This window comes from Mesoplodon bidens (genome assembly GCF_964165515.1).
Source record: "Mesoplodon bidens genome assembly, chromosome: 17".
Classification (NCBI taxonomy): domain Eukaryota; kingdom Metazoa; phylum Chordata; class Mammalia; order Artiodactyla; family Ziphiidae; genus Mesoplodon; species Mesoplodon bidens.
Window position 1 is genome coordinate 547572 of NC_138174.1, and position 23007 is coordinate 570578.

At 39.9% G+C, this 23007-nt stretch overlaps 1 protein-coding gene across 4 annotated transcripts in view; it reads left to right on the top strand.

Annotated features, from left to right (window-relative positions):
• Window positions 1-23007, top strand: part of MPHOSPH8 (M-phase phosphoprotein 8) — a 58377-nt gene that overhangs the window by 6710 nt on the left and 28660 nt on the right. For all 4 annotated transcript variants that reach the window (XM_081214943.1, XM_081214944.1, XM_081214941.1 and 1 more), the window contains exon 2: window positions 12878-13033. In XM_081214943.1, coding sequence (XP_081071069.1) covers window positions 12878-13033 — 156 coding nt within the window. The remainder of the gene's footprint in view (window positions 1-12877; window positions 13034-23007) is intronic.

Consider the following 23007-nt stretch of genomic DNA (forward strand, 5'->3'; position numbering starts at 1 on the left):
AGTTTATATATATGCATTTTATATGTGTATCTTAAACTTTTTCATTTCAACCATTTTTCAGTGTGTGGTTCAGTGGCATTAAGTACATCCACCCTGATGTGCAGTCATCTCCACCATCCAGCTCCGGAACTCTTCCATCTTCCCAAGCTGAGACTCTGTACCCATTAAATACTAATTCCCTATTCTCCCTCCCCTCAGCCCCTGGCACCCACCATTCTCCTTTGTCTCAATGAGTTTCCCTATTCTAGGTACTTCATATAAATGGAATCATAAGTCTTTTCCTTCTGTGTCTGGCTTATTTCACCTAGCATAATGTTTTTAAGGTTCATCCATGTTGTAGCATGTATCAGAATTTCCTTCCCTTTTAAGGCTGAGTAATCCATTATATGTTTACACCACATTTTGTTTATATATTCATCTGTTGATTGTTTGTTTGGGTTGTTTCCCACTTTTTAGCTATTGTGAATAATGCTGCCCTGAAATGTGTGTTCAGATATCTGTCGGAGTCTCTGTTTTCAGTTCTTTTGGGTATATACCTTGGAGAAGAATTACTGGATTATGAGGTAATTCTGTTTAACTTTTTGAGGAATTGCCAAACTGTTTTCCACAGCAGTTGTACCATTTTAGATTCCCACTATCAATGTGAGAACATTCTCATTTCTCCACATCCTCACCAACACTTGTTACTTTCTATGTTTTTGTTTTACCTAGTGGGTGTGAGGTAATATCTTGTGGTTTTAAAATTTGCGTTTTCCAAAGGACTAATGATGTTGAGCATCTTTCCATGTGCTATTGGTCATTGGTATATCTTCTTGGAGAAATGTCTATTCATGTTCATGTCCTTCCTTTGTCCTTTTTTTTTTTTTTTTTTTTTTTTGTGGTACACGGGCCTCTCACTGCTGTGGCCTCTCCCGTTGCGGAGCACAGGCTCCGGACGCGCAGGCTCAGCGGCCATGGCTCACGGGCCCAGCCGCTCCGCGGCATGTGGGATCCTCCCGGACCAGGGCACGGACCCGTGTCCCCTGCATCGGCAGGTGGACCCCCAACCACTGTGCCACCAGGGAAGCCCTCACTTTGTCCATTTTTAGGTGTGTTGTCTCGTTTTTGGGTTGGAGGAGTTTTTATTTTAATATAGTCTGGATATTGATCCCTTATGAGATGTCATTTGGAAATATTCTCTCCAGTTATTTGGGTTTCCTTTTCACTCTATTGATAATGTCCTTTGATGCACAAAAGTTTTGTTTTTGATGCAGTTATTTTACCTATTTTTTTCTTTTGTTTGGGCTTTTGATGTTTTGATGTTGTATATATACCTTGCTCAGTTCATATATACATGCTCACTTCATGTCTCTGTGTCACATTTTGGTAATTCTCACGATATTTCACACTTTTTCATTATTTCTATATTTGTTATGGTGATCTGTGACCAGTGATTTTTGATGTTACTATGGCAAGATTACCACTAACTGGAGGCTCAGATAATGGTTAGCATTTTTTAGCAACAAAGTGTTTTTTAATTAAGGTAGGTACATTGTTTTCTTAGATAATGCTACTGCATACTCAGTAGACCAAGGTATAAACATAACATTTATATGCACTGCAAAACCGAAAAAATTGTGTGACCTGCTTTATTGTGATATTTATTGCAGTGGTCTGGAACCAAACTCACATTATCTCTTAGGTATGCCTGTATCCAAGAATTCATTGTCAAATCCAAGGTCCTGATGATTTACCCCTGTGTTTTCTTCTAAGAATTTTATGGTTTTAGCTTTTAAATTTAGGTCTTTGATCTATTTTGAGTTAATTTTTGTATATGGTGTGAGATAGGGATTTAACTTCATTCTTTCATATGTGAAAATCCAGTTGTCCCAGCACAATTTGTGTCCCTGTTCATTGGACTTGGCACCTTTATCAAATATCAGTTGGCCTTAGATGTGTGGGTTTATTTCTGGACTCCATGTGTCTGTTCTTATGCCAGTACCATACTGTTTTGACTATTGTGGCTCTGTAGTAAAATTTGAAATCAAGAAGTGTGAGTCCTCCAAATTTGTTCTTTTTCAAGATTGTTTTGCCTATTTAGGACCTCTTCCAATTCCATATGAATTTGCAGTTTGTCTTTACTACCTTTGCAAATGAGGCTATTGGAATTTTGATAGGGACCTGAGGTCACTTTGGTAGTGTTGACATCTTAACAGTATTAAGTCTTCCCACCAAAGAACACAGATGTCTTTCCATTTATTTGTATCTTCTCTAATTTCTTTCAGCAGTGTTTTGTAGTTTTTAGTATGCAAGTCTTTTATGTCCTTAGCTAAGTTTATTCTTGAGTATTTTATACTTTAGATGCTATTGTAAATGGAATTGCTTTCTTAATTTTATTTTTGGTTTGGGCATTTCAGATGTATAGAAACAATTAATTTTTGTGTGTATTGTACCCTGCAACTTTGCTGAGCTCATTTATTAGATCTGGTTACTTTCTTGTGTATTCTTTGGGATTTTTTTATAAATAGAATCATATCATCCATGAATATAGTTTCATTTCTTCCTTTCCAACCTGGATGCGTTTTATAGCTTTTTCTTACCTAATTGCTCTGGCTAGAACTTCCAGTACAACGTTGAATAGCAGTGGTGAAAGTAGACACATAGCAGGTAATTTTTCAAAGAAAAAATGTAAATGGCTTAATGATAATTTTGTAAGTGGATGTGGAATATGGCAGAACTTTTTTTGTCAATTGCCATATAGTAAACATTTTTGACTTTGTAGGCTGAGAGACAATTTGGGGGTTTAGAGTTGGTGTTCCTTATCATGGTAGAAATGTGACCTCATTCTCCTAAAAAACTTTCCTTCTCTCAAAGATAGTGATCTTCCTTCTTGGGAACTCACTAGAACGTGTTACCCGCATCTGCCTTTGGCATTTACACATATTGCCTTCACAGTGCGGGATGACTTTCTGCATGCAGCCCAGGTCCTGGGTTTGGATTTCAGCTGAACTACTCTTTAGCTGTGTAATCATTAGTAGTTAGTTTGTCTAGAAGCTTCAGTTTCCTCATCTGTAAAATGAATATTAATACTTCACAGAGTTATTCTAAAGATTAAGTGAACCACTAAATGCAGAGATTTTGACAGTGCACAACACATTTTGAGGCACTTGATGTAAATATGATTCTTTTGATTTGTTTTTGTGTGTGTTAATTTTTTTTAATTGAAGTGAAATTCACTTAGAATATTACATTCGTTTCAGGTGTATAACATAATGATCAGATGATTTGTTTTCAACCATTTAAAAATGTAAAACCATTCTTAGCTTACAGGATGAGCAAAAACATAGGCAGGCCCTGCTACAGTTTGCTGATCCCTGCTCTTGTATCTGGTGAGGTGAAAGTTGGAGCATCTTTTCTGGAAGACATTTGACAGTGCATTTTTACAACCTTTAAATGGCTTTATTATTTGATCCCATTGGTCTCTCTTTTGGGAATTTATTCTAACAACCTAATCAGAGTCACAGTGTTACTTATAAAAAACACAAATTGGAAACAATCACAACAACCTTTGGTTTCCAAAGGGAGAGTTTTCATTGTATTTTTTGTTGTATTTATATGATGGAATAATGTTCAGTCACTAAAAACTATGTTTCTGGAAGATATTAAAGCAAGAAATGTTTGATATACCAATGAGAAAGCAAGATAAAACTGATAGTATTATCCCAGTGTTTTAAGTATATATACATTAAATATTTACTTATAAATGCAAAAGGTAAAGGAAATAGATCAAATTGTTATCAGTATTTTGAGGTGACTTTTGTTTTTTCCTGTTTTTCATTGATTTTCAAAGACTGCACATTGCTTATATAATCAGAAAAAGACCTCAGTCTTTGGTTTATGAAAAAATGGATTGATGGTATTGTGGTTTTATTTGTTTGTTTATTTTAATTTTTTAAAAATTGAGGTATTGGGCTTCCCTGTGGCGCAGTGGTTGAGAGTCTGCCTGCCGATGCAGGGGACACGGGTTCGTGCCCCGGTCCAGGAAGATCCCACATGCCGCGGAGCGGCAAGGCCCGTGAACCATGGCCGCTGAGCCTGCGCGTCCGCAGCCTGTGCTCCGCAATGGGAGAGGCCATAACAGTGAAAGGCCCGTGCACCACAAAAAAATAAATAAATAAATAAAACTGAGGTATTATTGACATTATATATAACATTATAATAGCTTTAGGTGTACAGCATAATGATTTGATATTTGTATACATCGTGAAATGATCACCACAGTAAGTCTAGTTAACATCTAAAAATTTTTTTCTTGTGATGAGAATTAAGATCCGCATTCTTAGCAACTTTCAAATATGCAGTACAGTATTATTAACTATGATCACATGCTGTACATTTATTACATCCCTGTGACATATTTATTTTGTAACTGGAAGTTTGTGCCTCTTGACCCCCGTCACCCATTTCCCACCCCCACCCCTGCCTCTGGCAACCACCGATCTGCTTTCTGTATCTGTGAGCTTGGGTTTTTTTGTTTGTTTTTCTTTTCTTTTTTAAAATTTATTTATTTATTTATTTTTGGCTGCCTTGAGTCGTAGTTGCTGCGTGGGGGCTTTCTCTAGTTGCAGCAAGCTGGGACTACTCTTCCTTGCAGTGCGGTGGCTTCTCTTGTTGCGGAGCACAGGCTCTAAGCACGCGGGCTCAGTAGTTGTGGCTCGTGGGCTCTAGAGCGCAGGCTCGGTAGTTGTGGCTCACGGGCTTAGTTGCTCCGCGGCATGTGGGATCTTCCTGGACCGGGGCTCGAACCCACGTCCCCTGTATTGGCAGGCGGATTTCTTAACCACTGCGCCACCAGGGAAGCCCTGTTTTTCTTTTTATATTCCATGCGTAAGTGAGATCATATAGTATTTATCTTTCTCTAACTTACTTCACTTATTGTTAGGCCCTTGAGGTCCATCCATGTTGTTGCATACGGCAAGACTTCATTCTTTTTTTTAATGGTTGAATAATACTCTGTGTGTGTGTACATACATATATGTGTGATGTATATGATTATATATGTATGTGATATATATGTGTGTGTCTGTATACACACACTACGTTTTCTGTATTCATTCATTTATTGATGGTCACTTGGATTGTTCCGCTTTTTGGCTATTGTAACTAATGCTGCGGTGAACATGGGGGTACATATATCTTTTCCAGTTAGTATTTTCATTTTCTTTTGATAAATACCCAGAAGTGGGATTGCTGAATCATATGGTAGTTCTGTTTTTAATTTTTTGAGGGTTTTCCATACTGTTTTTCATAGTGGCTACACCAATTTACAGTCTCACCCAAAAGTGCAAAAAAGAGTTCTTTTTCTCCACATCCTCATCAGCACTTGATATTTCTTCTGTTTTTGAGAATAGGCATTCTAACAGGTATGAGGTGACAACTCATTGTGGGTTTTTTTTTCACATTTTTTTTATTGCAGTATAATTGCTTAACAATGGTGTGTTAGTTTCTGCTTTATAACAAAATTAATCAGTTATACATATGTTCCGATATCTCCTCCCTCTTGCGTCTCCCTCCCACCCTCCCTATCCCACCCCTCCAGGCGGTCACAAAGCACCGAGCTGATCTCCCTGTGCTATGCGGCTGCTTCCCACTAGCTATCTACCTTAACGTTTGGTAGTGTATATATGTCCATGCCTCTCTTTCGCTTTGTCACAGCTTACCCTTCCCCCTCCCCCTATCCTCAAGTCCATTCTCTAGTAGGTCTGTGTCTTTATTCCTGTCTTACCCCTAGGTCCTTCATGACATTTTTTTTTCTTAAATTCCGTATATATGTGTCAGCATACAGTATTTGTCTTTCTCTTTCTGACTTACTTCACTCTGTATGACAGACTCTAGGTCCATCCACCTCATTACAAATAGCTCAATTTCATTTCTTTCTATGGCTGAGTAATATTCCATTGTATATATGTGCCACATCTTCTTTATCCATTCATCCGATGATGGACACTTAGGTTGTTTCCATCTTCGGGCTATTGTAAATAGGGCTGCTATGAACATTTTGGTACATGACTCTTTTTGAATTATGGTTTTCTCAGGGAATATGCCCAGTAGTGGGATTGCTGGGTCATATGGTAGTTCTATTTGTAGTTTTTTAAGGGACCTCCATACTGTTCTCCATAGTGGCTGTACCAACTCACATTCCCACCAGCAGTGCAAGACTGTTCCCTTTTTTCCACACCCTCTCCAGCATTTATTGTTTCTAGATTTTTTGATGATGGCCATTCTGACTGGTGTGAGATGATATCTCATTGTAGTTTTGACTTGCATTTCTCTAATGATTAAAGATGTTGAGCATCCTTTCATGTGTTTGTTGGCAGTCTGTATATCTTCTGTGGAGAAATGTCTATTTAGGTCTTCTGCCCATTTTTGGATTGGGTTGTTTGTTTTTTTGTTATTGAGCTGCATGAGCTGCTTATAAATTTTGGAGATTAATCCTTTGTCAGTTGCTTCATTTGCAAATATTTTCTCCCATTCTAAGGGTTGTCTTTTGGTCTTGTTTATGGTTTCCTTTGCTGTGCAAAAGCTTTTAAGTTTCATTAGGTCCCATGTGTTTATTTTTGTCTTTATTTCCATTTCTCTAGGAGGTGGGTCCAAAAGGATCTTGCTGTGATTTATGTCATAGAGCGTTCTGCCTATGTTTTCCTCTAAGAGTTTGATAGTGTCTGGCCTTACATTTAGGTCTTTAATCCATTTTGAGCTTATTTCTGTGTATGGTGTTAGGGAGTGATCTAATTTCATACTTTTACATGTCCCTGTCCAGTTTTCCCAGCACCACTTATTGAAGAGACTGTCCTTTCTCCACTGCACATTCCTGCCTCCTTTATCAAAGATAAGGTGACCATATGTGCGTGGGTTTATCTCTGGGCTTTCTATCCTGTTCTGTTGATCTATCTTTGTGTTTTTGTGCCAGTACCATACTGTCTTGATTACTATAGCTTTGTAGTATTGTCTGAACTCAGGGAGCCTGATTCCTCCAGCTCCATTTTTCGTTCTCAAGATTGCTTTGGCTATTCGGGGTCTTTTGTGTTTCCATACCAATTGTGAAATTTTTTGTTCTAGTTCTGTGAAAAATGCCAGTGGTAGTTTGATAGGGATTGCATTGAATCTGTAGATTGCTTTGGGTAGTAGAGTCATTTTCACAATGTTGATTCTTCCAATCCAAGAACATGGTACATCTCTCCATCTATTTGTATCATCTTTAATTTCTTTCATCAGTGACTTATAATTTTCTGCATACAGGTCTTTTGTCTCCTTAGGTAGGTTTATTCCTAGATATTTTATTCTTTTTGTTGCAGTGGTAAATGGGAGTGTTTTCTTGATTTCACTTTCAGATTTTTCATCATTAGTATATAGGAATGCCAGAGATTTCTGTGCATTAATTTTGTATCCTACTTTACCAAATTCATTGATTAGCTCTAGTAGTTTTCTGGTAGCATCTTTAGGATTCTCTATGTATAGTATCATGTCATCTGCAAACAGTGACAGCTTTACTTCTTTTTTTCCAATTTGGATTCCTTTTATTTCCTTTTCTTCTCTGATTGCTGTGGCTAAAACTTCCAAAACTATGTTGAATAAGAGTGGTGAGAGTGGGCAACCTTGTCTTGTTCCTGATCTTAGTGGAAATGGTTTCGGTTTTTCACCATTGAGGACGATGTTGGCTGTGGGTTTGTCATATATGGCCTTTATTATGTTGAGGAAAGTTTCCTCTATGCCTACTTTCTGCAGGGTTTTTATCATAAATGGGTGTTGAATTTTGTCGAAAGCTTTCTCTGCATCGATTGAGATCATCATATGGTTTTTCTCCTTCAATTTGTTAATATGGTGTATCACGTTGATTGATTTGCGTATATTGAAGAATCCTTGCATTCCTAGAATAAACCCCACTTGATCATGGTGTATGATCCTTTTAATGTGCTGTTGGATTCTGTTTGCTAGTGTTTTGTTGAGGAATTTTGCATCTATGTTCATCAGTGATATTGGCCTGTAGTTTTCTTTCTTTGTGACATCCTTGTCTGGTTTTGGTATCAGGGTGATGGTGGCCTCATAGAATGAGTTTGGGAGTGTTCCTCCCTCTGCTATATTTTGGAAGAGTTTCAGAAGGATAGGTGTTAGCTCTTCTCTAAATGTTTGATAGAATTCACCTGTGAAGCCATCTGGTCCTGGGCTTTTGTTTGGAAGATTTTTTATCACACTTTCAACTTCAGTTCTTGTGATTGGTCTGTTCATATTTTCTATTTCTTCCTGATTCAGTCTTGGCAGGTTGTGCATTTCTAAGAATTTGTCCATTTCTTCCAGGTTGTCCATTTTATTGGCATAGAGTTGCTTGTAGTAATCTCTCATGATCTTTGGTATTTCTGCAGTGTCAGTTGTTACTTGTCCTTTTTCATTTCTAATTCTATTGATTTGAGTCTTCTCCCTTTTTTTCTGGATGAGTCTGGCTAATGGTTTATCAATTATGTTTATCTTCTCAAAGAACCAGCTTTTAGTTTTATTGATCTTTGCTATCGTTTCCTTCATTTCTTTTTCATTTATTTCTGATCTGATGTTTATTCTTTCTTTCCTTCTGCTAACTTTGGGGTGTTTTTGTTCTTCTTTCTCTAATTGCTTTAGGTGCAAGGTTAGGTTGTTTATTCGAGATGTTTCCTGTTTCTTAAGGTGGGATTGTATTGCTATAAACTTCCCTCTTAGAACTGCTTTTGCTGCATCCCATAGGTTCTGGGTCGTCATGTCTCCATTGTCATTTGTTTCTAGGTATTTTTTAATTTCCTCTTTGATTTCTTCAGTGATCACTTCGTTATTAAGTAGTGTATTGTTTAGCCTCCATGTGTTTGTATTTTTTACAGATCTTTTCCTGTAACTGATATCTAGTCTCATAGCATTGTGGTCGGAAAAGATACTTGATGCAATTTCAGTTTTCTTAAATTTACCAAGGCTTGCTTTGTGACCCAAGATATGATCTATCCTGGAGAATGTTCCATGAGCACTTGAGAAAATTGTGTATTCTGTTGTTTTTGGATGGAATGTCCTATAAATATCAACTAAGTCCATCTCGTTTAATGTATCATTTAAAGCTTGTGTTTCCTTATTTATTTTCATTTTGGATGATCTGTCCATTGGTGAAAGTGGGGTGTTAAAGTCCCCTACTATGAATGTGTTACTGTCGATTTCCCCTTTTATGGCTGTTAGTATTTGCCTTATGTATTGAGGTGCTCCTATGTTGGGTGCATAAATATTTACAATTGTTATATCTTCTTCTTGGATCGATCCCTTGATCATTATGTAGTGTCCTTCTTTGTCTCTTCTAGTAGTCTTTATTTTAAAGTCTGTTTTGTCTGATATGAGAATTGCTACTCCAGCTTTCTTTTGGTTTCCATTTGCATGGAATATCTTTTTCCATCCCCTTACTTTCAGTCTGTATGGGTGTCTAGGTCTGAAGTGGGTCTCTTGTAGACAGCATATATATGGGTCTTGTTTTTGTATCCATTCAGCCAATCTGTGTCTTTTGGTGGGAGCATTTAGTCCATTTACATTTAAGGTAATTATCGATATGTATGTTCCTATTCCCATTTTCTTAATTGTTTTGGGTTCATTATTGTAGGTCTTTTCCTTCTGTTGTGTTTCTTGCCTAGAGAAGTTCCTTTAGCATTTGTTGTAAAGCTGGTTTGGTGGTGCTGAACTCTCTCAGCTTTTGCTTGTCTGTAAACGTTTTAATTTCTCCATCAAATCTGAATGAGATCCTTGCTGGGTAGAGTAATCTTGGTTGCAGGTTTTTCTCCTTCATCACTTTAAATATGTCCTGCCAGTCCCTTCTGGCTTGCAGAGTTTCTGCTGAAAGATCAGCTGTTAACCTTATGGGGATTCCCTTGTGTGTTATTTGTTGTTTTTCCCTTGCTGCTTTTAATGTGTTTTCTTTGTATTTAATTTTTGACAGTGTGATTAATACGTGTCTTGGCGTATTTCTCCTTGGATTTATCCTGTATGGGACTCTCTGTGCCTCCTGGACTTGACTATTTCCTTTCCCATATTAAGGAAGTTTTCAACTATAATCTTTTCAAATATTTTCTCAGTCCCTTTCTTTTTTTCTTCTTCTTCTGGAACCCCTATAATTCGAATGTTGGTGCGTTTTATGTTGTCCCAGAGGTCTCTGAGACTGTCCTCAGTTCTTTTCATTCTTTTTTCTTTCTTCTGCTCTGCAGCAGTTATTTCCACTATTTTATCTTCCACGTCACTTATCTGTTCTTCTGCCTCAGTTATTCTGCTATTGATCCCATCTAGAGTATTTTTCATTTCATTTATTGTGTTTTTAATCGTTGCTTGATTCATCTTTAGTTCTTCTAGGTCCTTGTTAACTGTTTCTTGCATTTTGTCTATTCTATTTCCAAGATTTTGGATCATCTTTACTATCATTATTCTGAATTCTTTTTCAGGTAGACTGCCTATTTCCCCTTCATTTGTTAGGTCTGGTGGGTTTTTATCTTGCTCCTTCTCCTGCTGTGTGTTTTTCTGTCTTCTCATTTTGCTTATCTTACTGTGTTTGGCGTCTCCTTTTTGCAGGCTGCAGGTTCGTAGTTCCCGTTGTTTTAGGTGTCTGTCCCCAGTGGCTAAGGTTGATTCAGTGGGTTGTGTAGGCTTCCTGGTGGAGGGGACTAGTGCCTGTGTTCTGGTGGATGAGGCTGGATCTTGTCTTTCTGGTGGGCGGGTCCACGTCTGGTGGTGTGTTTTGGGGTGTCTGTGGACTTTTTATGATTTTAGGCAGCCTCTCTGCTAATGGTTGGCATTGTGTTCCTGTCTTGCTAGTTGTTTGGCATAGGGTGTCCAGCACTGTAGCTTGCTGTTCGTTGAGTGAAGCTGGGTGCTGGTGTTGAGATGGAGATCTCTGGAAGATTTTCGCTGTTTGATATTATGTGGAGCTGAGAGGTCTCTTGTGGACCAGTGTCCTGAAGTTGGCTCTCCCACCTCAGAGGCACAGCACTGACTCCTGGCTCCTCAATTTGGGATGATTCGTTGTCTATTCATGTATTCCACAGATGCAGGGTACATCAAGTTGATTGTGGAGCTTTAATCCGCTGCTTCTGAGGCTGCTGGGAGAGATTTCCCTTTCTCTTCTTTGTTCTCACAGCTCCCGGGTCTCAGCTTTGGATTTGGCCCCGCCTCTCCATGTAGGTCGCTGGATGGCGTCTGTTCTTCGCTCAGACAGGATAGGGTTAAAGGAGCAGCCGCTTCGGGGACCCTGGCTCACTCAGGCCGGGGCGGGGGGAGGGGCATGGAGGCGGGGCGAGCGTGCGGAGGCGGAGGCCGGCTTGACGTTGCCCGGCGTGCCGTTACACCAGCCCGAGGCATGCCGTGCATGTTCTCCCAGGGAAGCCGTCCCTGGATCCCGGGACCCCGGCAGTGACGGGCTGCACAGGCTCCCCAGAAGGGGGGCGTGGACAGTGACCTGCGCTCGCACACAGGCCTCGTGGCGGCGGCAGCAGCCCCAGCGTCCCACGCCCGTCTCTGGGGTCCGTGCTTTCAGCCGCGCCTCGCGCCCGTCTCTGGAGCTCCTTTAAGCAGCGCTCTGAATCCCCTCTCCTCACGCACCAGGAAACAAAAAGGGAAGGAAAAGTCTCTTGCCTCTTCGGCAGCTCCAGACTTTTCCCCGGACTCCCTCCCGGCCAGCCGTGGCGCACTAACTCCCTTCAGGCTGTGTTCATGCCGCCAGCGCGCTCTGACTGAAGCCCGCGCCTCAGCTCCCAGCGCCGCCTGCCCCGGCGGGCGAGCAGACAAGTCTCTCAGGCTGGTGAGTGCTGGTCGGCACCGATCCTCTGTGTGGGAATCTCTCCGCTTTGCCCTACCCAGGTACGTGGGGAGTTTCTTGCCTTTTGGGAGGTCTGAGGTCTTCTGCCAGCGTTCAGTAGGTGTTCTGTAGGAGTTGTTCCACGTGTAGCTGTATTTCTGGTGTATCTGTGGGGAGGAAGGTGATCTCTGCGTCTTACTCTTCCGCCATCTTCCCCGGAAGTCCCTCATTGTGGTTTTGATTTGCATTCCTCTGATAATTAGTGATGTTGAACATCTTTTTAGCTGTCTCTTGGCCACCTGTATGTCTTCTTTGGAAAACTGTTCAGTTCTTCTGCCCATTTTTTAATCAGATTGTTTTTTGCTTTTTACTTGTATCAGTTTTTTATGTATTCTGGATATTGACTATCAGATATATGATTTGCAAATATCTTCCCATTCAGTAGGTTGCCTTTTCATTTTATTAATGGTTTCCTTTGCTCTGTAGAAGCTTTTTAGTATGATGTAGTATGAGTTGTTTGCTTTTGCTTTTGTTGCTTTTGCTTTTGGTGTGATACTGTTCTTGTTTTTGTTTTTGCTACTTGCTTCAGGAAATGAACTTTTTTTTTACATTTGTTTTATTGTGGTCATTTAATTTAAAAATTAGTTATTAAGTGAAAAGTAATACATGCAAAATAGATTGAAGATTGACTCTCCTTCCTTCCTTCCTTCTCCCCAGAAACTGTTACAATTACCAGCTTCTCATGTCTTGCAGAGAACATTTTAAGAGAGGCTTTTAGGCTGATTCACAGTAGGAGGGGACATTAAAATATGACTGATGTTTTATTATTCCACTATAGTAAGCAGTTGCCCTCAGAGGGAGAAACTACAGCTGTACTTAGATCGGATGGACTTTCATTATGTATTTTAAGGAATTCACAAATGATCTCAGGAGATGAACAGTCTTTATCATGATTTTAATCTCCATTTCAAGTTGGTTCATGTATTCTCAGCAACTGTATGGCTTTGGAACTATAATCAAGTCTAATATCCTTTATTTGCCTGTTTTTAATTTATATAACAGGGCAAGATCGTTTATAAAGTTCGATGGAAAGGATACACATCAGATGATGATACCTGGGAGCCTGAGGTTCACCTTGAGGACTGTAAAGAAGTTCTTCTTGAATTTAGGAAGAAAGTTGCGGATAACAAAGCTAAACCAGTGAAGAAAGATGTCCAGGTATTATATTTTATCTCATAGTGGGTTTTTTTTAGTATAATAAGTTTATTATAAATTTTAATAATACACAGAATGTATAGTAAGGAATTTACAAATAATAATAAAATATACAACATTCCTATTGTAAGTTCTATATAGCCAATTGATTCTCATAGAATGCTTTCATTGATTTTTGCCAGGCTCTTTTTTCTGTAGCCAAGCTGTGATTGCAGGTGAGAAACAGGTATAGTTTGGACATGTTGTTATTTTCCTTTAAGTTAAGAGTAAGATGATAGTGGGGAGAAAAGAGATGTGTTGAAACTTTACTTGTTCGTGCATGATGTGAGCATCCTGTTTTTGTATACCTGAGGAATATTTTTTATGCTATTCATCATGTTTTTGTATACCTGAGGAAAATTTATGTTACTATTACAGGTGCAGCACACAACTCTTATATTTAATCAGCATTATTAACATATTTCTAAGTCTGACTTTTCTGCTAATTCAAACAATTCTTAGATCACTTTATAAAGCTATAAATTTTAATCCGTTTCAGATTATTCACAGGTCTGATTATCTCCGGGTCTTTTGTTTTTTCTTTTCTATTTCCACTTCAATTTTTAACCACTTTATGGTTTTTTAGTAGCTCTTGTTGGTGGTAAGGAAGGATAAAGAATTCAGAGGAGCTCAGATGAGTTAAACTTCTATCATCAGCAGTTTGAAAAAAGACTTGATGGTGGTCTAAAGTGGGATAACATTAAAACTAATGCACAAACTTGGTTTAAGAGTTTCCTTCTCTGGATTTGTCCATTGTTTTATCCTTGATTCTCATATTCCACACATTATTGAATTGGCTTTATTTATGAATCTTCGAAGAATTTCCCGTTTTACTTTTCTTTGTAAGTTTCATTTATAGCTTCTATTTATAAATTGAACTGACTCTAATTCAACTTACTGCTTTTGCTTTTAGTTTTCTTTTTCATTAGAAATAATTATCATTTTTTAGAATACTGACAGAGGTTCTTGAACTTAGAACTATATAGTGAAAATTGCTCACGGTAAAGAGTCTTCGTTGTTGAAGTTATTTTTTAAGGGCTGAATATTGATCCCTTCTTTCCCTGCAGTTTGAGTTTCAACTACATACTTAGTATTTTTTAAATGACAAAAACAGTATTGGGACTTGACGGTGTGTAGCAGTTGTTAACAATAATAGCGGTGATAGAGGCAGCTTCTGCTCACCCAGCATGTGTCCTCTGTCTGTGCCAAATGCTGGGCCAGCACTTTCATGGATTAAGATGAGAAAACGGAGGCTTAGGTAAGTTCAGTGCCAGCCCAGATTCACCCGTTAGTAGTGACAGAGACAGGCAGCCACACTCTTAACCACTATGGTAGGTTTTCTTTTGGTTTGGGCTGTAGTTTGAAATCCATTTAGAGGAGTGGAATTACCAGTTTTTTAATTGTATGCTGTAGTGGCAGGGTCTTTAATAAATACAGTTTTTAAATTACTAAGCAAAACCTTCAGTACTTTTAAAATTTTTGTAAAGGAAATCCTTTACAAGATGAGTTCAGATTAGAGAATGTTTTCTTTAGTTTTTTGCTACAGTTATACTTCACTTTTCTAGAATGGGTGCCTACTCCCTCCTTCCCTATTTCTTTCACTAAAAACACTATACAAACAGAAATGCACCTGTCTTACTAAGTGATTGGTTCATATTACTCTAAAAATTTAGACATTTTGATTGAAATCTTCTTAAATTTATTTCTAACTTTCCTGCTTTTATTAGTGAGATAAGTTTGCTGAAACTTCTCCCAAGAAGTCTTGACTTATAGAATACTGGCTTTATTGGCCCTTTCACTTTACCAAGGCTCTGGTTAAACCCAACTTGCAACTCTCTTGATTTAAAATTATTGATGACAGTCTGAATGAGAATGATTCCTGATCGACTGGTCTGTTTGAGGCTTATTCTATTTTTTTTAATTTTTTTATTTATTTGGCTGTGTCTGGTCTTAGTTGCAGCTCACTGGATCTTCATTGTGGCATGCGGGATCTTTCGTTGTGGCGCATGGGCTTCTCTCTAGTTGTGGCGCACAGGCTCAATAGTTGCGGCGAGTGGGCTTAGTTGTCCTGTGGCCTGTGGGATCTTAGTTCACCGATCAGGGATCGAACCCATTTCCCCTGCATTGGAAGGCGGATTCTCAACCACTAGACCACCAGGGAAGTCCCTGAGACTTATTCTCAATCCTTGTCCTAGTTTTAGGAAGACACTTTTCCACTTGGAAGTGTCTTTTTCTAAGCTATCCTTACTATTTTGTAAGTAACTTAAAATTCTAGGCACTAATAACATTTTGACTTTTTTATAAGACTGAAACCTCTATGTCTTACGTCAGGTGAACTTTCTCCTGAATTCTGTCTTTTATAAAGTATTCCAGTATTTATATTGCTATGACTTTTTGACCTAATCATTGAGTAGTGTCAGTGGACAGGCATATGGCAAAAATGCACTGGTCGCTGACCTTTTCCCACTTTAGCAGAATAGTTTTGCTGTTTATAAGTTCTTGCGATTCTTTCACTGTAGGTATAGAAGTAGAGAGCCAGTAGGAGAAAATGCTTCATTCATCTCGTCATCATTCTGTTCATGCAAGAAACAAACACTTGCTACCTATGAAAACTGTGATATTTCCCAGTCACCAAAATCTTTGTCTTGTGGAGAGGTTTTACTACAGCAGTATTTAAGACTATTTGATTCATCAGTTTATCTCCTTAAATCTTCATCAGTTTATCTCCTTAAATCTGGGAGCACTGCTTCCTTAGGACTTAGTAAGCATCACAGAAGTTAGAAATGGTTTCTAAAATACCCCAAAAAGTGATTGTTGATACTCTTCACCAGAAAATATACATGATGCAGAAATGGTATTTGTTCATTAAAATACTTTTTGTCATTTAGCATTCGGATACCTTTTTACCTTTTTGCTGACCATCCGGTATTTGAAGCTAAAAAGAAAAAATGAGGTGCTGTTTAACATTGATTTGTGTGAAACACTCCAGACCTTCATTTTTAGTGGACTGAAAATCTACAGACAAGGCAGCTGCTGGTCTGCTTGAGCTTTGATGATTGATGTTACATGACACAGAAGAACCTCTACTGGCCTGTCATGGCAACATTTTATTGTTTTTACATTTTTGGTTCTTTTATTAGGGATAGCTCTTTTTTTTTCTTCCCCAAGTAAATACAGAGCGTCTTAAATGGGCCAGACCCTTAAATGGTCACAGTTTTATGAAGATAGATCATATCTATCTTTTGTTCTTGAGGGGCCTTACAAGTTGTCCATGTATGATCTTACTTTTAAGAGTAGTACCATATAAAAGGATTTTGCCTTCTGCCTTTCTTTTTTTTAAAATTTATTTATTTTACTTTATTTTTGGCTGTGTTGGGTCTTTGTTGCTGCTTGCAGACTTTCTGTAGTTGTGGTGAGCAGAGGCTACTCTTCGTTGTGGTGCATGGGCTTCTCATTGTGGTGTCTTCTCTTATTGCAGAACATGGGCTCTAGATGTGCAGGCTTCAGTAGTTGTGGCACGCGGGCTCTAGAGTGCAGGCTCAGTAGTTGTGGCGCACGGGCTTAGTTGCTCTGTGGCATATGGGTTCTTCCCAGACCAGGGCTCAAACCCGTGTCCCCTGCACTGGAAGGTGGATTCTTAACCACTGCGCCACCAGGGAAGCCCCTGCCTTTCTTTTAAAATAATTTTTTATCAATACATATTCTAACCAGCAAACAACTGTGGTTTTTTTTGTTTTTTGTTTTGCGGTACGCGGGCCTCTCACTGCTGTGGCCTCTCCCGTTGCGGAGCACAGGCTCCAGACGCGCAGGCTCGGCAGCATGGCTCACGGGCCTAGCCGCTCCACAGCATGTGGGATCTTCCCGGACCGGGGCACGAACCCATGTCCCCTGCATCGGCAGGCGGACTCTCAACCACTGCGCCACCAGGGAAGCCCACAACTGTGTTTTTTAATAATCATTTGGGTCCCTGCTACTCAGCTAGGAGATAGTTTTGCCTTTATTTTAAAATTTGAGGATAGATTTTTTTTTGCTTTTTGAAATACTGCCTATAAAATAATAAATATATGTACTCTTTTAATGTAAAATGAATTAGAATTTGTGCACCCAAATAAGCTTTATTTTTGAGTGTACGTTTTATGAAGTAAACATTTATTCCAATAGTTCCATGGCCCAAAATGGTTTTAAATTATTTATTTTGGAATTGTCCTCATAAGAACCTATATGTCACGCAGGAAAATTTCTAGTAACGCCTTCTCTTCGTACCCAAGAAAAGTGTGGTGATGGTTCTAAAAGTGCAGGGGTGAACTTCCAAAAGTTATTTGAGCAGTGGTTGCACTATTGAAAAGCTCATGGTTTCCACAGGTGGTTGGGTAGAGGGGGTGATGCTGGGGTGTGTGTGCCTTGTTCAGTTGTTTTGTCATCACACCTCATGTACAGCATTGATTACCATTCCTGTAGACTGGGCGTTGACCAGGTGGAGTAGGGTGACTGCCCTGACCTGCTCGGGTCAGCCCAGCTTAGAAGCCTGTTGACTTGGTGTGGTTGTGATCAGAGTCCTGTTCATTTTCAGAGTTGTCCTAATTTGGATAATAAATAATACGTTTATTCTATGTGTGAAACTATTAAAATGAGTAAGAAGACAGATTACTAGTATACTGAAAGTGCTCTGACTTGTGATATGTGTGGTTTTAATTTTGTTTGACTATTTTTTAGTTATTTTAAAAGTTAACACTAATTCCTTTGTATCATCTAATACCTGTTGTTTGATGGCAAACAACTGTTCATCACATGGTAGCTATTTTTTATGTCCTGACTTCACTGAATCTGGCCAGTTACTACAGGGCTGGATTACCCTGGTGCAACTAACCTACTGATTCATTTGATACATGCTAAATAATAATTTCACACAGAGTATTTTGAAGCCTAAAGCCAAAGTGCTATATTATTTATTTGCATCAACCCATTTATTTAAAACATACAGGTTGTAACTATCTTGGGAGTAGTCTAATGACCAGAGGAAAAGTCTTGTTTCAGAGTTATGTGCTAAGGAGCCAGCGTTGGAGCTCTTCCCAGCTGACTGAGGAATTAGGGTAGGTAGCAGCTCTATTCACAATAGCCAAGACATGAAGCAACCTAAGTGTCCATGGACAGGTGAATGGACACAGAAGATGTGGTACCCATATACCGTGGAATATTACTTAGTCATCAAAAAGAATGAAATAATGCCGTTTGCAGCAGCATGGATGGACCTAGAGATTATCATACTAAGCAAAGTAAGTCAGACAGACAAATACCATAAGACATCACTTATATGTGGAACCTAAAATATGACACAAATGAACTTATTTGCGAAACAGAAACAGACTCACAGACATAGAAAACAAACTGATGGTTACCAAAGGGGAAAGGGGGTGGGGGAGGGATAAATTAGGAGTTTGGGGTTAGCAGATACAAACTATTATCTATAGAGTGGATAAACAACAAGGTCCTACTGTAGAGCCCAGGAAACTGTCTGCGTACCCGTAATAAACCATCATGGAAAAGGACATAAGTGTGGAGGTGTAACTGAGTCGCTTCGCTGTGCACCAGAAGCTGATGCGGCCTTGTAGATCAGCTGTGCTGGGCAGCAGCCGACAGGTGACCCAGCAGCCACCACATGGGGCCAGCAGCCTGGCTGGTGGCCAGGACCAGGTGAGACGACAGGGAGGCACCGAGTAGCTGCGCCGAGATGAGGCTGCCCTCGCGCTGTGGGGTCCCAGCTGTGGAGTTCGGGGGTGGGGGTACCCCGGGGGTCTTTCTGTTTGTACAGGCAAGAGTCTTTGGAATTGTAGACTTTTTAAAGTTGTTTTACCTGATGAAAGGGATAACTCCAGCCTCTTGTTTGCTAATTATTTCATGTTCATCCATTCCAAAAATCCAGTTCTCATATATCAGTCATTAGGAGGAAGAAAAATAAGATGCGCCTCTGCCTTCAAGGCGCTCACAGTACGTGAAGGGGAGGGCCAGGTGGACGGAACCTGAAACACGGAGTGAGACACGATCTCGGGCAGCTGTGAGGCCGCTGTGGAAAGTCAGAGGATAAGCATCCAAGGTGCATTACAGAAGATTCGTTATTTGGCCGAAGCCCTAAGAGATGAGAAATTCAAGGGTCCTAGGAGGGGAGGCAGGTACAAAGATGTAGAGTTTTGCAAAAGCACAGATTTTGGGGTAATGGTGAGAAGTGCCAGAGCTTTCACTTGGAAAGGAGCAGGAGTGACACTGGGGCAGAAATTGGGAAGAAATTTATATGCACCTGGATTTAAACTCAACCATTTGGGCAGTAGAAGGGCCTGCAGAAGTTTCGAGGGCAGTCGTGTGATGAGATTTATGTTTTAGGAACTTACTTTTTTGAAAAATTTTATTAGGAAAATTTGGACATATAAAAATGCAGAAGGCGGGCTTCCCTGGTGGCACAGTGGTTGAGAGTCCACCTGCCGATGCAGGGGACGCGGGTTCGTGCCCCGGTCCGGGAAGATCCCACATGCCGTGGAGCGGCTAGGCCCGTGGGCCATGGCCGCTGAGCCTGCGCGTCCGGAGCCTGTGCTCCGCAACGGGAGAGGCCATAACAGTGAGAGGCCCGCGTACCGCGAAAAAAAAAAAAAATGCAGAAGGCTATATCGTGAGACTTGAGAATTCATCACCCAGTTCCAGGCACTATCAGGACTTCGCCATTCTTCCTGTCTGCAGCTCCCACTCTCCCCTTTTACTTGCTGGAGTATTTTAAGGCAAATACTTTAGTACTCCAGATGTCATATCACTCTACCCTGCAAAACTTTATTAAATTACAGACATTGTGAAAACATAACCACTATACCATTATCGTACCAAAAAAGTTTACACTTGTTTCTTAATATCTTCTATTATCTAATAACGTGTTTCCCCCAGCTGTCTCAAAGAAACAAAACAAAACATGTCTTTGTTGATTTGATTGAACTGGGATTTGAAAAAGGTCTGCATATTGTATATCATCGATAATCTCTAAATCATTTCTAATCTATAACAGCTTCTTCCTCTAACCTTCCCCCATTTTTCCCCATCATGTTTACTTGATGAAGAGACCACATTGTTTTTCTGTAGAATTTCCCATATTCTGGGTTTGGATGAGCACATGAGAGCTTATAACATGTTGCTCTGTCCTATGTTCTTGTGAACTGGTAGCTAGATATAGAAGCAGGATTGCTCTCAAGTTTATTGGTTTATTTATTTATTTTGCAGGGATGGTCATGAGTGGTGCTATAACACATCAGAAGGCCCATCTTGTCTAGCTGACTCCTTTCCAGTGAGGTTAACAGGACCGTTGAGATTAGGTGTTTTCAGTCTGATCCACCATTAGAAAACTCACATTTCATATGTAGGTTTTAGGAGCCATTGATGATTGTTGCATAGAACTATTATTTCATTGCAGGTTGGAAAATAGTGATTTTCTGATTCTGACATTCCTTCTGCCTTTATTACTAACATCACTGAGAAGGTGATTCTGAGACCCTGTGGTCCTGACCTGACTCTGGAGTGGGGAGAGACTGCTGGCGGGGAGAGGTGAGGGGCTGAATTGAGGTGGGGAGGTTGGAGAATTGATGCACATAGGATCGGTGACTGAGCTGATGAAGGAAGAAGCGGTGTCAAAGACGTCTCAGGTTACTGGCTTGGGAACCTAGGTAAGTGATGGTGTTATTCAGGGAACAGTTCCAGTTTTGAACACATGAGATTTTAGTTAGTTACTTGTCATCCAAGTGAAGATGGCCAGTCTCGCATTGGCAACGTGGGTCTGAGTTGAAGGAGGGAGATCAGGGCTGAAAATGTAGAGTGGGGAGTTCATGTAGTGTGCAGGATAGTGTTTCTTATTACTGTGTTCCAACCAAGAATCTGATTGATTGTAAGTATTTTGAAAAAATAATTCAGTTTTAGAATTGTTGTTTAAAATTTTTTGAAGTAATATTAGTCATGCACCTAGCAAGCTTCGTTTATTCTTCCTCTTTTCGCCCCCTTTTCCCTTTTACCAATGCAGAAAATTTAAGTAAAATCAGGCTATTCTGCTTGGAAACAAGGAGGTCAACACTAGTCTTTAGGAAAATGGTTTTCAAGAAGGTGGAAGTCAGTTGTAAACTCTTCAGGATTGAGGGAAGTTTGAGAAGGTAGAGAAGTCTCTCTTACAGAACTTGCTTAAACCAAAGGGGTAGCTTTCAGGTGAGCCTTGAGCGAGTTTCAGACTTGGCCTTTGTGTTCCTTCCTGACCATGTGTACCATAGCAACACAGACCCTCTGCTGCATCAGGACTGGTGACACCTCAGCAGCATGACCGCAGTAGTGCTGTTGTCCCCTACACAGCTGGGGCCTGGTGACACCGTGCGGGTCTCCTGGAGGTCCTGGGGTGTCCTTCACCGCTCTCTGTCCTGCATGCGTCTAGTCTCCCGTCTTCGGTTTCCTCTCGTCTCGAGCACTCCAGAGCCCTTTGCCCCCCTTTTAAGACTCCAGGCCAGTTGTCTTATAGAAGGTTCTTCTTCACATTGGAACTAGATGAATGCTAATTAAGGTTAAATCACAAATAGTATTTTTAAAATTGGAATTAGATGATTTGTAGATTTAGTGTAAATATTCTGGCCGGTGTATTCTGTAGGTAAGGTACGTGACATCGAGAGATGAGCCGTGTGTCAGTTATCTCATTGCTGATGTTAAATTATAATTATGTGATAAAGTGAGGTGCATCATTTTTCTCCCCTTTTATTTTTTTTTTTTATTTTTTTTTTATATATTTTATTTATTTATTTATTTATTTATTTATTTATTTTATTATTTTTATTTTTTTGCGGTATGTGGGCCTCTCACTGTTCTGGCCTCTCCCATTGCGGAGCACAGGCTCTGGATGTGCAGGCTCAGTGGCCATGGCTCACGGACCCAGCCGCTCCATGGCATGTGGGATCTTCCCGGACCGGGGCACGAACCCGTGTCCCCTGCATCGGCAGGCTGACTCTCAACCACTGCGCCACCAGGGAAGCCCCTCCCCTTTTAAAGGTACCTTTTTCCCTTGTAAAATAGTAAGTAATCTGATAATAAGTAACCTGATAGTAAGCAACCTGATTATAAGTAATCTTTGAGATGGTGAGAATCACTTGTCCCCCAACAACCTCTCATCCATGATTTTAAAATACTTTGAAGAATCTTTTTTTTCTTTTTTTTAAAATTTGTATTGGCGTATAGCTGCTTTACAATGTTGTGTTAGTTTCTGCTGTGCAGCAAAGTGAATCAGCTATACGTATACATATATCCCCTCTTTTTTAGATTTCCTTCCCATTTAGGTCACCACAGAGCACTGAGTAGAGTTCCCTCTGCTCTACAGTAGGTTCTCTTCAGTTATTTATTTTGTACGTAGTATCAACAGTGTGTATATTGTCAATCCCAATCTCCCAATTCATCCCACCCCCCCACTTCCCCCCTTGGTAACCATAAGTTTGTTCTCGACATCTGTAACTCTATTTCTGCTTTGCAAATAAGTTCATCTGTTCCATAAAATATTTTGAAGAATCTTGCCTTAATTAGTTATTACTGTGGTGGCTTCAAATAATGACTTTTGTAATCCTGTTATTCCATATTTTTCATTTTGTAGCCTATAAAGAGCAGCTCCTCCCACCCCCTTAAATTTTTTAAATACTGGTACACACTCATGGAATCTTTTTATTTAATTACTGTTGTTGTTTACATTAATGCTAAAATGGTCCCACATTGGCTTGTGAGAGCCCTTTAGGCCAGCTCGTGTGTCCTCTTGCTGTGTCCCTGTCTGTTTTGGGCACGTCTTTGCTCTGGCACAAGGTGTCCCAGTAGCATGTACTTTCCTGCTCTGGCCCTGATATCACCTATTTTCAGGGAATCCTGATTCTTTTTAGAGGAGAACAGAATTTAGAAAC